General features: G+C 39.3%; 1 protein-coding gene across 2 annotated transcripts in view; it reads left to right on the top strand.

Moving 5' to 3' along the window:
* Positions 1-14,849, top strand: part of COL14A1 (collagen type XIV alpha 1 chain) — a 217,279-nt gene that overhangs the window by 109,138 nt on the left and 93,292 nt on the right. For both annotated transcript variants that reach the window (XM_082721773.1, XM_082721774.1), the window contains exons 24-26: positions 6,985-7,131; positions 10,835-10,891; positions 12,306-12,445. In XM_082721773.1, coding sequence (XP_082577899.1) covers positions 6,985-7,131; positions 10,835-10,891; positions 12,306-12,445 — 344 coding nt within the window. The remainder of the gene's footprint in view (positions 1-6,984; positions 7,132-10,834; positions 10,892-12,305; positions 12,446-14,849) is intronic.

The raw sequence follows: 14,849 nt of genomic DNA, 5'->3' as shown, positions 1-14,849 counted from the left end.
TGTGAGACTAGAACATAAGCAACACAAGGAGAGACTCCTGCCAGCCCCCGCCAAGACAGTGTCTCAAGAGATGTGCTAAGCCACTAATTCCTTGATTCCCTGTGTGTGATCCTATAAAGATTCCTTTAGCATGGCATGACTAAACATTCAGGAGTGGCTTTATTCTGGAATAAACAGTGAGTAAGGCAAAGTCAGAACAAGTCATGGGGATTTTGTGGTTGTATTTAATATGATTTATGGGATGTTTAAGCAAAAGCACATGAAAACCATGCAATTGTTTGAGAAACAATTATAAAATCTTGAGCTATGTTTCATATATCTTTATAAAACCAGTTAATTCACATTTTCATATAGAAGGATTGACATTTCGTGGTATTTGTTAGACTTTAAAAAAAAATACTAAAGGGGCGCCTGGGTGGCTCAGTGGGTTGAAGCCTCTGCCTTTGGCTCAGGTCATGATCCTGGGGTCCTGGGATCAAGCCCCGCATCTGGGGGGGGGGGTCTCTGCTCAGCAGGGAGCCTGCTTCCTCCTCTCTCTCTCTCCGCCTGCCTCTCTGCCTAGTTGTAATCTGTCTGTCAAATAAAATAAATAAAATCTTTAAAAAAAAATACTAAGGATAAAAATCACACTCCCAAACTATCCCATAATTTTTTTAACCTTTTATATCATTTAAGAAGTTGAGATGAAGGGACCTAGGCTCCTACGGATGTTCATTGTCTTTCATAAAATTTACATAGACTGACAAAAAGATATATCAAAACTGCCTCTATCAATGGAATCCGCGAGCTCTCTAAGTCTTTTTTAAATTAAATGTCTTTAGCATTTTGCAAACTAGCGCTGGGATTTTTATCAGAGGATATGACGGATGGATCTGATAACATTGATCTGGTAGTCTAAAACCTCGAAAAGCTCTTTCTGAAGCCAAGAGCTTTGTTAGAAAAAGAAAAAAAATGAGTCCACATTTCCTTCTTATCTTCAAGTGAAGATAACTTGTACTCTATCAGTGTTATTTCCAGGCTGCCAAAAACCTCTTCAACTGAGCTTTGATAGCCTCAATTAAACAAGAATGAACAAAGTGCTGCTCAATTGATTTTTCGTCAACATTTACAGCTGGGAGATTTATGAGCCCAATTAGCTTACATCTCATCCAGCCAGTTGTCTAACTGAGTAATATTAATTAACGGACAGCAACAGTTTCGAATTCACAGCCTCAAAGAGGGGTGTTGGGGGTAGGGAGAGCAGTAGGGAGAAGGTTTAAATATTTTAACATATAGTTTAGATCAAGGAATAGTCTTCCTACTCTCGAGTAGAGAAGTACTGGTTGCATTTCTTTTCCTCTTTTTTAACATTTTGATCTCCTTCACCAATTTCTCCTACAATACTCCCCACCCCCAACTCCTGCCTCTGGCAGCCAGGAATCTGTTCTTGAGCTTGATTTTAGGTTGAGTTCCTTTATTTAACAAAGAAATGCAAGCTTTATCCTGACTGGTGCTTTGGAGGACTTCTGGTCAGATGCAGATACTTCCTCAGAGAGAGGAGTTTCCGAATCCCCTTCGTTTTAACTTTGTAAACCAACCCCCCCTCCCCCACCCCCACCCCCCCACCCCTCCCCCACCCCCCGGCTCCATATGCTGCCTGGGCAGAAATGTTAGTCCTTTCACTCCAGAGGAGACCTAGAAATGGAATCATGGAATCCAATTCTTACAAGTGATAGAGAAAAGCTTTGTTCCAGAGTGACCTATTTTTGAATGCTTCTTACAAATTCCTACTGTTTGACAGGTACATTTCTCCATTTATTTCTCTCTCTCTCTTAAACATAGTCCCCATGGTCTAGTCATGTGCATTTGTATTCTGAGATGAAGTCAGTTGGAGAGACCCCTGTTTTAACCATAATTGCTGGTCAACTTCTCTGGGCTTGAGTTTCTCTAAAATTACTTTTTTGAGGGCATTTATCTGAGATAATACCTACAAATTTCCAAGGTTTTTGTGAATGAAGTAGTCAGGCTGTATCGTTCAGGTTTGTTTGTAAATGGTAGCAATGCAGATAAAAGGGAGTTAGGCAAAGGGTCAATTAACTCACTAATACACTGGGAAATTTGGAACAGCAAGCCCATCTGGATCTAAGTGTTCAAACAATGCCATCAAGACTGAGTCTTGCTCTCTTCTGCTCTGTGCTTGTGCTCAGCCAGATTCTCGAGTTGGCCCCAATCAGATTCAGAATGACACCCTCCCCGCTTACAGCTTAACCAGTCTCTTGAGTGAAAAGAGAGCTTCTCTTTCTCAATTATTCCAACAAAAGTCCAGGAATTGAGTCATATTGGCTTGGCTTTGGTCACACGCCCCTAAATCTGTCACTAAGTTCAAGGGCATGAAATAAGCTGACTGGTCAGACTTAGTTGTCTCCCATCTCTGTATCTGGAGGAGAAGAAGGTTGTTATTGAGTTCTTCTCAACTCATAAAGACCAAGAGTGGGGAAGAAGAGATTCAAAGAAGGAGGAAATAGATGCAAAACAGGCAAAAACAACAGATGTTCTCTACTCATATAAATATTATGACTTTTTTTATAGCCAAGAAAAAAAAAAGGAAGAAAGAAAGATTACCAGAAGGATGAGGTCCTTTCAGGAGAGACTGAAATAAATCTGTGTTTGAGTCATTCATCCACTTGCCAAATTAAATTGTGAGCTTTGGGTTAATGGTAGGACAGACCAAAGTCAGAGACTTTTGGCTGGTCTTGGGTGGCTTAGAACCCCGTGAGACCCTCCATTGGTTCTGTTCTCCATTGGTTCTCCATTGGTTCTCTGGCATTCTGTCTCTTTCTCCAGCTATTTTTGAGTTGACTTGGCACCCAATGTTGGATATAGCATTTCCCTTTCACTTCACATATTCAGATTCTACATGGTCCCAAATACCTTATTCCCTTCCTAATCTCCATAACTTGGTGAATTTCTTTCTAGACTGTTTAAGGAAGGTTTCAAAGGATGCTCAACTTGTCTTCTGTCTTTGGGGGTTGAAATGCCAGTTTTGTGGTATCACTGACAAGAATGACAGAATATTGGAGGACCTACCTTATCAGAAAACAGATCCAAAGCAAAAGACAATATGAAACAAAACATATTCTCAAGATTAAGCTTTTGAAGCAGTGAAATTATGATTGTGGGTCAGGGTATTTGAGAGACCTGGGGACTGAAAACATTTATATCACAAAATTCCAACAGAGTATTCTAGATCCTGGCTATTCTTTGCTTATGGATCTCAGTAGCTACTCATAGGGCATTCGGTGAGTCAAGCTGGTAGCATCATTACTAGCAGAATAACAACCCAGACAATGTATTTAGCCTTGCTTCATAAAAAAGAAGGCACAAAGACAGAATTTCTTCCCCCTTTCCAAAAAAATAAATTGACTCCCTGCCTTGGGCACAAGAGGTTGAGGAAATTAGTCATCATTTGATCAGTCTAAATGTTTTCCTTTAAGGCAAAGCCATTAGACTTAAGTCACACATGCCAAAAGCAACATGGATACATCCCCATTCATGCAACCCCTCTTTGTTTTTATTGGGAATTAAAGCAATACTCTCTCCCAATAATTTTACGTGCTTATTCCAGCTCTCCAATGTTTTGAATTTTTTGTTTGTTTGTTAAGCAGTAAAATTCATTTATATTCTATTGTTGAGGGTCTATAAAGTACGTGAGTATCCATGACAAATAGAGATGACAGAAAAGCACTTTCTAGAATTGATTCCTGGAGAGTTCCTGGAAGTTTTTATGGAGATGCATTAATATCCATGCCATAGAATGTTTGTTTTACAGGTGACTCACAAAAGCTTGCAAGAGGCTCCAAAGTTGTGGGTAAAGTTGGAAAGAAGGAATTCGTGTGGGGTCTTGAGCCTAGGAACCACAGATTGAACTTGGACATGAGCAAGGCAGAGTGCAGGGATTAAAAACATTTTTCACTTATCCAATTCCTGTCACAGTAAGATGTAATATCACAAACACCTGAACCATTTTTTTAACTATTTCATCATTTGGTAGTATATATGATAGAAAAATTTCTAAAGTAGACCTTAATGCATTCTAAACAAATATATTACTAAAGATTACATTACAAAGTTAACTTTTGAAACTCCTTTGTAGTCTCAATCATAAAAATAAAAAAATAAATTTTAAATTTCATTTAACAAGTACCTTTAATTTATTTACATTTAAAAAAATCTTATTTATATTTTTAAAAGAGGATTTTGTCCGTAGACAAATTTTAAATGACATATGTCCTATTTGTTCTGATATATGTGTGTTGTAATAGATGTATGTTTTGTTCCAACATATGATTAAAATATAGATTGAAATTTAATAGATGTTATACATTTGAAACAGAAAAATTACTACTTGACATTTTTTATGTTTTGTACTATTCTATTTTTAAGCTTTCTATATTTTGTTTATATTTAATAAACTGCAATAAACATTTGGAAGGAATTCTTTTTAACCATCAGATAATATATTTAATGTATTCAATCAATGTGGTTTTTAACACAGGCTTTTTAATTCCTAGAAATAAAGCTCTATAAGGCATTAAGTAGACAGATGCAGACTATGGGTGAAATAAATCTCAATCTAGAGCTTTTTTTTAATTTTAAGATTTTATTTATTCATTTGAAAGAGAGTGTGTGAGAAAGAGCATGAAAGGGAGAGGTCAAAGGGAGAAGCAGACTCCCTGCTGAGCCACCCAGGCACCCGACTGAGTTTCTTTTAAGTCATGAATGGGTAGTGAATTTTTTTCAGTTGCTTTCCATGCTTCTATTGATATGTACACGTATTCATATATTTTTTAAAAGATTTTATTCATTTATTTGACAGAGATCACAAGTGGGCAGAGAGGCAGGCAGAGGAAGAGGGAGAAGCAGGCTCCCCGTGAGCAAGGAGCCCGATGTGGGACTTGATCACGACTCTGGGATCATGACCTGAGCCCAAGGCAATCACTTAACCCACTGAGCCACCCAGATGCCCTAGAGCTTTTTAAATAATTGTTCTTTTCATGGTAGTAGTGATTCTTCCTTTTAACCAACTATCCGCGTGGTTAAAAAAAAGAAAAGAAAGGAAAAGAAAGAAAGAAACACTCTATGTCAATGAAGAAAATCCTTTGAAATCCCTCCGTAATCAAAGCTACCCAACAAGGCAGCTTTATCCGGTGGCGAGATAAAGCACTGAATCATCAGGAACCCTTCTGTGATCTCTGCCAGCTATCACATTTGCTTAATTTCCTATGTACTCCGCAGTTCTCAAACTGCTTTATTTAAAAAAAACTGTACATGTGACTTCCACTATTTTATGATGTATTAGTGGAAATTATAGCCGCGTCTTTTGAGACTGTGATTTAGAGTTCTGAATTCAGTTTCAGTTCTGCTACTTAGCATATGGACTTGATTAGGTGACTAACTTTTCTGGCCTTCAGTTTCTTGTCTTTAGATTGGGGACAATTATACATTATAAGGATCAAATGAGTCGATACGTATAAAATCTTTAGACGAGTCCCTGGCACGTGATAAATGCTCATTAAATATTGGCTATCATTATCGTTCTTTTTGCTGTTTCATGAAATGCACAGCACAGGACCTGGCACACAGTAAGCCCTCAGAAAATGATAAATATCCTGAATCCAGCTACCCTAGACTCCAGACCCAAGAGCCAGCATCAATTTCTCCAGGAAGGCAAAGCCATCTTGCTATAAAGTAGCCAGCAGTTAAACTGGGTCTACTCGGTTCTTTGTGCTTCTGCCATGGAGACAAGAAAGAGAAGGTCCTTTGTGGAGATGCTGGATATGATTGCCTTCTGGATAGAACAAAAAGAACTTTGGAACTGGGAGTTGGGAAACAGTTCTACAGAATGTACTTACTCAGTTATGATTGTGAAAGAACAGAAAATGATTTTCAGGGGCGCCTGGGTGGCTCAGTGGGTTAAGCGGCTGCCTTCAGCTGAGGTCATGATCCTAGGGTCCTGGGATCGAGTCCTGCGCCCGGCTCTCTGCTCAGCAGGAAGTCTGCTTCTCCCTCTGCCTGCCACTCCCCCACTTATACTCTCTCTCTGTCAAATAAATAAATAAAATCTTAAAAAGAGAGAGAGAGAGAAGAAGAAAAGAAAATGATTTTCAGAGTGGATCCAGCCTTCTCTGAGCTCCCCAGGACTCATCATTGCCATTAAAAGAAATCATGAGTAACATTTAGAAATGAATGCCGGAAATTGGGCATTCTGGGGACTTCCTGGCTATCTCAGTGCCACTTCAAACTCTTGCCTGCATTTGTGGCAGCTCCGAAAATAGTCTGGAACCCTGGATGAAGCTTCTGGGCTCCTGGAAACATACCTCTTCATCCACAGGCAGAACTACCTAGAATTTTATAATCCCTAAATCCATACCTATATTTTTATTTTTTTTAAGTAGGCTCCACACCCAGTGTGGGGCTTGAACTCACCACCCTAGGATTAAGAGTCTCATGTTCTCCTGACTAAGCTAGCCAGCCCCAGCACCATACCTATATTCTTAGGCCACTGCCAGGAAGGGCTTCTTATTGCGTGGTAGTAAGTTGTATGGGACCAAAAGCACATGTCTTTTTGTCAGTTTGTAATTGGCTAGCTGTTCTGGAGAATCATGTTGATAAAAGAATATTCTAGTTTTTAAAAAGTAAATATGCTCCCCTCCACACCTGTCTAAAAGATCAATTATGACATACACACACAATTACATGCACTAATACTTTTCCATTAAAGGGTTGATCTCAAGAGACTTTTATTCTCATTTTTGAACATATGAAAATGTGATTTTCCATTATTTAAAAAAAAATCAGTGGATGTATTAACTCTTTAGAAAAAGGTACAGACCTAAAAAAGTATAATTTGCCCTGAAGGCCATGCCTATTAAGCATTTTCGAAGCAAATCGTCTACGATAGCTGTTTTTAAAAATTTCACATCTGTATCTTTTGTTTTATGGTAGACACAAAAAAGCAAGAAGCCACTGTGGGTGGAGGAACAACCAGGCATTGCTTCTATGGACTTCAGCCTGATTCAGAATATAAAATCAGTGTTTACACAAAGCTTCAGGAGATCGAGGGACCCAGTGTCAGCATAATGGAAAAAACACGTAAGTCAAGTGTGTCCTCTCCTGCTCCCTGTCTCCATAGACAAATAGTATTTTAGGCCTCCTGTTTTGGTTCAAAACCTTTATTCCATTTAGAAAAATGTTAGCTTTTGCCGCCCAGGGATATCTGTAATACAAGTTTTCTTCCTCTTCTCCGGTCCCATAATTCACTGCATATGGCCCACTGATGTCATCTGGATGGGTTTTTTTCCACCCTCCATATGTTTCACAAAGGACTGTAAGGCCATATGATAGCAAAGGGCTTGAAACAATGACCTTTTTTGTGATCTATATCCATAAGGAACGTTTGTGGTATGCAGAGTGTGAAATGAAGTTTAAGGACCGGGTCCTGACATTCAAACAATGGCATATTACCACAGCTATGAGGCGGGAATGGAGCCAAGATGTTCCAAATGGCTGACCCTCGAGTTATTCCCTACTTAAGAGGCTCTTGCACTTTTTCCAAGTTGGCTGCAGATCTGATGTACTGAAGGGAAAGGCAAAGTATAAAATTAAAACAAAGCACTTTTTACATGTTCGAAAGACCAAGGAGAGTGTGAACTTCTTGGAATGGATTTTAATCAGAGATTCCTGACGTAAAGGCCACTAACAGGAAAATGGTTTTGATTGTAGTGAATTCTGGGGAAACTTGTGTGCTTGACTCAGTATCTGGAACTTAGAAGTCCCTGAGGATTTGTATCTGAATAGGTGGTGGGTGATGGGTTTTCCTGGTGACCCCTCTGTCATATATCTGACATTTGGAAAGTTCTGTCTATGTAAAGGTCTTTCAGTTGGTCTGGCACAGGCAGCAGGAAATCATCAGCAATGTGTGACCTTCAAAAACAGACAGTGAAAGCATAATAAATGGCATCATGCAATTTTTTTCTGAAATGAAGATTTATTTCCTAACACTAAAATATTTCACATTTTATATTGCATGTAGTTTTGAGGGATAATCTATATATCGTAAAATTTACCTATTTTAAATGTACAACTCAATGATTTTTAGTACATTTAAAGAGTTGTATAGTCATTATCACAACCCAAAGAGTTCATTCATACTCATTTACACTCCTCGGTCCCAGGCTATTTGCTTTCTTTTCTTATCCATTTACCTTCTCTGGACATTCCAAAGATACATCTGCCCTCTTTCACTTAGCATGTGTTTTTGAGGTTAATCATGTTGTGGGATGTGTCCGTTGTATGTTTCTTTTTATGGCTGATTAGAATTCTGTTTTGTAGATAGAGGATCACATCATTTGAAGTTACTAGGGGCCTGGTAATGCACAAGATTTCAAGTCAAACAACTTGATTGGGACCCTTTCTAATATCGTGGCCTCGAGCAGTTCCACATCTCTGAGCTGCTTTTTGCTCAGCAATAGAAATTAACTACTTGCTCTCTTATCCTGTGTGGTGGTGGTAAAGATCCAGGACAACCTGTTGAGGAACTTTTCTACCTGTATCTTACTGAGCAAGTATTTGATATCACCGTGGCTCTCTCCCTAGAAGTCACAAACTGATGGCCATGGGTTCGATATCACCGTGAAAAAGGTTTTCTCTGAGCCATACATTCCCCCTACCCAGGCTTTAAAGAATCTGTTGAAAGTCGGAAAGAGTTGACAACCCAGGACACACACATTGTGGTGCCAATCTGCTGAGAGCAACTGCTGTCTCTTTTACACATTATATGTGCTCTCAAGTTTGCTTCTCCTTAATGTTTATGCAGGTTCTTTGCTCATTTTTGTTACTTGCCTGACCTTTAAAAATATATGAGTTTATGATCTCTAGCCTACTTCAGCATCCCTTAACCTTAGCTCCACAAGTCTTAACTACCCATCCCGGGTTAATTGGGTTAGCTCCGTTTGATGTGCTTCCCTTATGTTGGGAATATCTGTCTTCTGGTAGCTTCAACCCACTGGCTCTAGTTCAACCTTCTGAATCAATGCAGATCAAGATTGCTCCCTCTCCTGTGGGACAGCCCCTCGCACACTGACGACAGGAACCATCTATATGCCACACAGAGGATATAAGCATATGTCACCAGTTCACTGTGGTTCTTCCTACCCAAAAGAGTCTTTGGTCAGAAGTTCTGCCCAAACACATTGATCTGTCTGCCATTGCTTCTCACTGATTTGGTTCCTAGGACTTAGAACTTAGGATATGCTTCAGTTTCCCACAATAAAGAAGATGGACCCATTATAAAGATGACCCACTACTTCCACAGATTTTAAGATAAATACATCTGGCTTTAGAAGCATTTTATGGTGCTTTCAAGAAAGTTTTACAGTTCTAGTTTTGGTATTAAGATTTCTCACTTTTTATTATACTTTTTAATCTTCAAAAATTGCCTTTAAAAAATAAAAGTGATAGATATCCATAATAATGGAACAGAAGGGGAAAAGTATTTAGTTGACTTCCCTCTTTCCCTGGTATTCCTTTCCACAAGTACCCATTTGTAACAGCTTTGTCTCCTTCCAGAATTCTCCCTAATCTATCTATCTATTTAATCTGTATCTATATAGAGATATAGAGATATGTTGATATATATCAGATACATGTATATCTGATAGATTTCTCGACATTTCACAAATAGGATCATAGTATGGTGTTCTGTGACTTGCTTCATTTCACATACTAATTAATCTCAAACATTTTTCCATATCGGTAATATATAGTTACCTGATTTTTTAAAATGTCAAATTATTTTACTCAAAGAATTGTATTTTATTGCCTCTGAGAATTGGAAGAAGGCTTAAAATTAAAATTCATATCTCTCAACCTTTCTGCCAGTGAAGGAATCCCCTTTATTACATTCCTGACCAAGCAATCAGTCTGCCTGAACTCAGATCTTTCCAGCCAATTGGTGTTCACCTGTCTCAGAGTGAACGGCTATACTTGGTTGAGAGTTTTCCCTCATGTTAATCTGGGAAATAAAAAGAGTTTTCTCAGTTTTTCTTACCTTTTTAGAGCCAAATAAGAACAAGAAAAGAATATAGTACCATTTAGGATGCTTACCTAGTGATGCCATAATTTCCTTGCTCTGTGCCACATGAACTGCTGTAAAAGTCACAGCTCTCATGTACCTACCCCCTGTTCCTTTAGCCAATCACTCTTTGCGTATTACATGAACTTCTCAACCCTTATCAACTAGGTTGAACTGATCTGGACACACGGTAGCCTCCCAATGTCTTGCTATTTGGTCCTTAAAACTGGAAGTTTTCCAAATAGAGTCTGAGCAGAAGAGAGGGCAAATCAGATTCCCCTGGGGACCACATCCTGGGGATTTAGGGTGAGAAGGGGGAAAGTGCTATTGAACAAGGATTGATGGTCAGTCCTTAGGCAGAATAGAAACAAAGTTTATTGTATGTGTGAAAGCAGCCAGAGACTAATCTGAAATGGGTTGGCAAGTCATGCCTTAAATCACTATCAGAACCACTTTGTAGTTGACAGTTTGATTACATTGACTCCTGCTGGGTAAACTGAATTGTGGCAAAAGGGCATTTCAAGCTTTCCGTCTGAGTTTTAGGGGAAAGATGGAGCCAGTTTTCACAGGCCGTGGCTAATGTATAGTAGTCACTAACTTCCCTAAATTCTCCAAGAAGACAATGGTCAAACTCATTGACTTTCCTGAAGAATTATTACTCCATGACCTCCCTCTCTTCACCACAGACATGATGGCTAATCCATGTTCCTTTTCCCTCTACAGAGTCACCTCCTACTCAGCCACCTACTTTTCCTCCAACCATTCCACCAGCAAAAGAAGGTAAAAGGATAATACGATAATGCTCTGATTTTTAGGTTCAGGTTTTCTGTTGCTTTTGTTTATTAAACAAACATTAAGAAGTAGAAAAGGGTATTAGGAAGAAAATTAGGAACACAATTTCTATCTCAGAGTAATCCCTTCATGCCTTTTGATGTATTTTTTTCTTTGATTTATTACAGAAACTTTTCTTTTGAGTATATTTTCACATAGACTTTGCTCTCATTTCAAAGTTGAAATCTAATCTTGATTTCATTTTTCTTCAGTAACAGAGGACCACATTTTCTCTAATAAGCTTAGAGTTAGCAGATCTTGTGATCCCTTTCAGCTCCAAATTCAAACCATAAATTTGTAAAATTTTATAAATCTCAGAACTTAGAAGAACAACCTTACCAGATCTTTATTGTCCCTGGAGTATTACCTCACCTGGAGATGGTTTAGTCTATATTATAAATAGCTTTAAGGGGATGAAGTTGCACTTAATAAAACAAAAACCAAGTGAAATTTTTTTTTCCTAGAGAAAAGAAAAAGGCACATTATCTCATAGAATATTTATGTGCAACTGGCCTAAGATTGAAAGATTCAGATTATTGAAGAGTAAATTGTGTATTTCATCATAAAACAGTCAACCACAAAGATCCACACTACAAAGGAGAAGATAGGCATAGATGATCTGAAATAGCACAGGGTACCAACAAAGGACTACTGAAAAGTGCTTTCGGTGGAGTAGCCTTTTGTTGGTGTATTTTTTGCTTGCTATTTTGGTATCAGTAATAACTATTGATAATAGTCTCCCCGAGCTAGCATTAGCATACATTTTTTGACAAGTACCAATGGGCGGCAGAAAAGCATAGACAGATTTTAGAGCAAGGCTGGAATGAAGCCAGGAGATTAATCTGCTTCCTTTATGTCCTGTGCCTTCCTTCTGAATTTGAATTTCTCTGAAATCACTGTCTCAATAAGCAGAGTACCTACTACCTAGAGTAGTAGCTTGGACTTTCTTCTAATAAGTGGGTATGAGAGAGTGTGTTTTGCTACTTATGTCTCTAAATCACTTTGGTTCCTCATTTTTCTATTTTTCATTTTCTATTTCTATTTCTATTCTATATCACTTTGGTTCCTCATTTTTCTATTTTTCATTTTCTATTTTGAGGGGCTGAGATTGGTGGATTTTTTCCCTCCCTAATTCCATATGTTTGGTAAAAACTTCTCAGTCATGAAGTGTAGCTCCCCCTTGGCTACAGGAAAGAAATGATTGTTAGGAAGTATAATGAGCAAAAACTTAGAATGTGATATATACCTTGCCTTTGGGAAAGAACTGTAGTTACCAGAAGGAAACCATCATATGCTTTGTTGGTTGTAATAACTACTATGCTTTCCTCTTATCTCTAATTCAAATGTCATTCCTGTTCTTCAGTATGCAGAGCTGCCAAGGCAGATCTGGTATTTATGGTGGATGGATCCTGGAGTATTGGAGATGAGAATTTCAATAAGATCATTAACTTTCTGTACAGCACTGTTGGAGCCCTGAACAAGATCGGTGCAGATGGAACTCAAGTAAGGCTAACTGAACAATCTCTAATTCATTCTGTGCATTAAAAAGTTATCTGAAGCTATTGTTATGGCTGCTTGTCAGTTGATACGGGTAATATATCAGTGATCAGTTCTGACCCTAAATGGGAGGATAGACCAGTCTGGGTTTGGAAGCAGCTTACTGATGCCTGATAGAGTTTGAGAAGATGCTGTTCCTTAAAAAGCTATTGAGTTCAGGGACGCCTGGGTAGCTCAATTGGTTAAGCAGCTGCCTTTGCCTCAGGTCATGATCCCAGGGTCCTGGGATCGAGTCCCATATTGGGCTCCTTGCTCAGCAGGGAGCCTGCTTCTCCCTCTGCCTGCCATTCTGTTTGCCTGTGCTTGCTCTCTCTCCCTCTCTCTCTCTGACAAATAAAAAAACAAACAAACAAACCAAAAAAAAGCTATTGTGTTTAGCAAACTAAGAAAGGTTAGAATGGCCACATCAGTAGATGTTTCTTTTTTTTTTCTTTTTTTTAATTTGACAGAGGGAGAGAGATCACAAGCAGGCAGAGCAGCAGGCAGAGAGAGAAGGGGGAAGCAAGCTCCCCGCTGAGCAGAGAGTCCGATGTGGGGCTTGATCCCAGGACCCTGAAATCATGACCTGGGCTGAAGGCAGAGGCTTTAACCCACTGAGCCACCAAGGCACCCCAGTAGATGTTTCTTTTAGAGTAGCTTGTTTAAGAATAAATCCAATATTTTCTCTGTCCTCAAGGACAATAAAATCTTAAAAGAGAAAGGTTATAGCCATAAATTCCTATAGATCAAGAAACACATAAAATATAAACCTAATTTATCCTCAGTCAAATAAAATTTATTGAGGATTTATTCTCAGTAAGTACTCTACCTGGTCAGGTAGAATACTGTCATAATGCTTATGACAATGTCTGCAGTTTCAGAGTGCTCAGAATCTGAAAGTCAGGGAGAGGATGAGGATGAGAAACAGATGGAAAAATAGACAACAAATAAATTCACAAGGTAGGGATGCAAGCTATGAAAACAGTTATGTGATTTTAAATTCACTGAAGGTTATTTTAAATGGGGGGGGGTATTTTAAGTTGTGTGGTCAACAAAGACCTCTTTGAGAAGGTGGTCTTTGAACTGAGATGTGAATGATGTAGAGAATGCTTAGAGTAGAATTTCCAGAAAAGGAAGATGGTAAGTGCAAAGGACCCAAGATGAAAATGAGTTTTGAGGCTTTAGATGCTAAAACTTGTGGCTAGAACACAGTGGATGAGCATGGCAAGGGAGGAGAGTAGGAAACAGCTGGAAGGAAAAGAGAAAACCAGCTCATCTTGACCTTCATGAACCACTGAAGGAGCTGATGTTACCGTAAATGCAGTGGGAAGCCACTGGAAAGTTTTGGTGTTTTTTTAAGATTTATGTATTTACTTGAGAGAGAGAGGATGCATGCCAGGAGTGGGGGGCGGGGAAGACTCCTGGCAGAGCACAGAGTGCATGCGGGGCTCCATCCCACAACCCTGAGATCACGACCTGAGTCAAAACCAAGAGTCGGATGCTCGACCAACTGAGCCACCCAGGCGCCCCTGCCACTGGAAAGTTTTAAGGAGAGAAGATCTGATTTGCTTTCTTAAAAAGGTCATTCTGACTGCTTTGTGGAGCATGAAGAGTAACCCGGGTAAGAGTGGACACAGAGAGACCATAGTCCAATGCAAGATGAGCTGGAGGCCTGGACATGGGTGGTAGCAAAAAGATGCATGGGTAGGAACAGATTCAGAATGTATCATGGAGGAATGGCTGAGAAAATTTGGTTATGAAGGAAACCGTAAGAAAAAAATAGAGTAGGTGCTGAGGCATTTCAGGGAAGGAGGAATTTTTTTGTATAGAGGGGTCAGATGTGGTTCCCTAGAGATGGTGACATCGGCAGCCATGGCCCTTGAAAGCTGGTAGCAGCTGAAGGCTCACACAGTCAAAGAAAGTACTTTGAAGATGCTGTATTTATTCCCGCCCATGAAAACCAAACAAACAAACAAACAAAAAAATCCAGTAAGTCAAAGATGGCCCCCAAATTCCACTGGAAGAAAAGCAAACTATAGGAAATGAAGCCAAGAAGGCTTGTAGTGTAGTAGTTGAAACATAGATTTTGGAGGTGCCTGGGTGGCTCAGTCAGTTAGGTGTCCGACTCTTGATTTTGGCTGAAGTCATGATCTCAGGGTCTTGAGGTGGAGCCCTGCACCGGCTCTGTGCTCAGCGGGGAGTCTCCTTAAGACACTCACCCTCCCTCTGCCCCTCCACTCACTCTCTAAATAAATAAATAAATAGATAGATAAAATCTTAAAAAAAAAAGAACACGGATTTTGAAGTAGCATTTACTTGGCTTCAACTGTGGGTTCCGCCAAAGGTCACTCTTGGGATTTTGTGCAAGGCA

The sequence above is a fragment of the Mustela nivalis genome (assembly GCF_964662115.1).
Source record: "Mustela nivalis genome assembly, chromosome: 2".
In the NCBI taxonomy this organism is placed as follows: domain Eukaryota; kingdom Metazoa; phylum Chordata; class Mammalia; order Carnivora; family Mustelidae; genus Mustela; species Mustela nivalis.
This window is presented reverse-complemented; position numbering and strand designations above follow the sequence as displayed.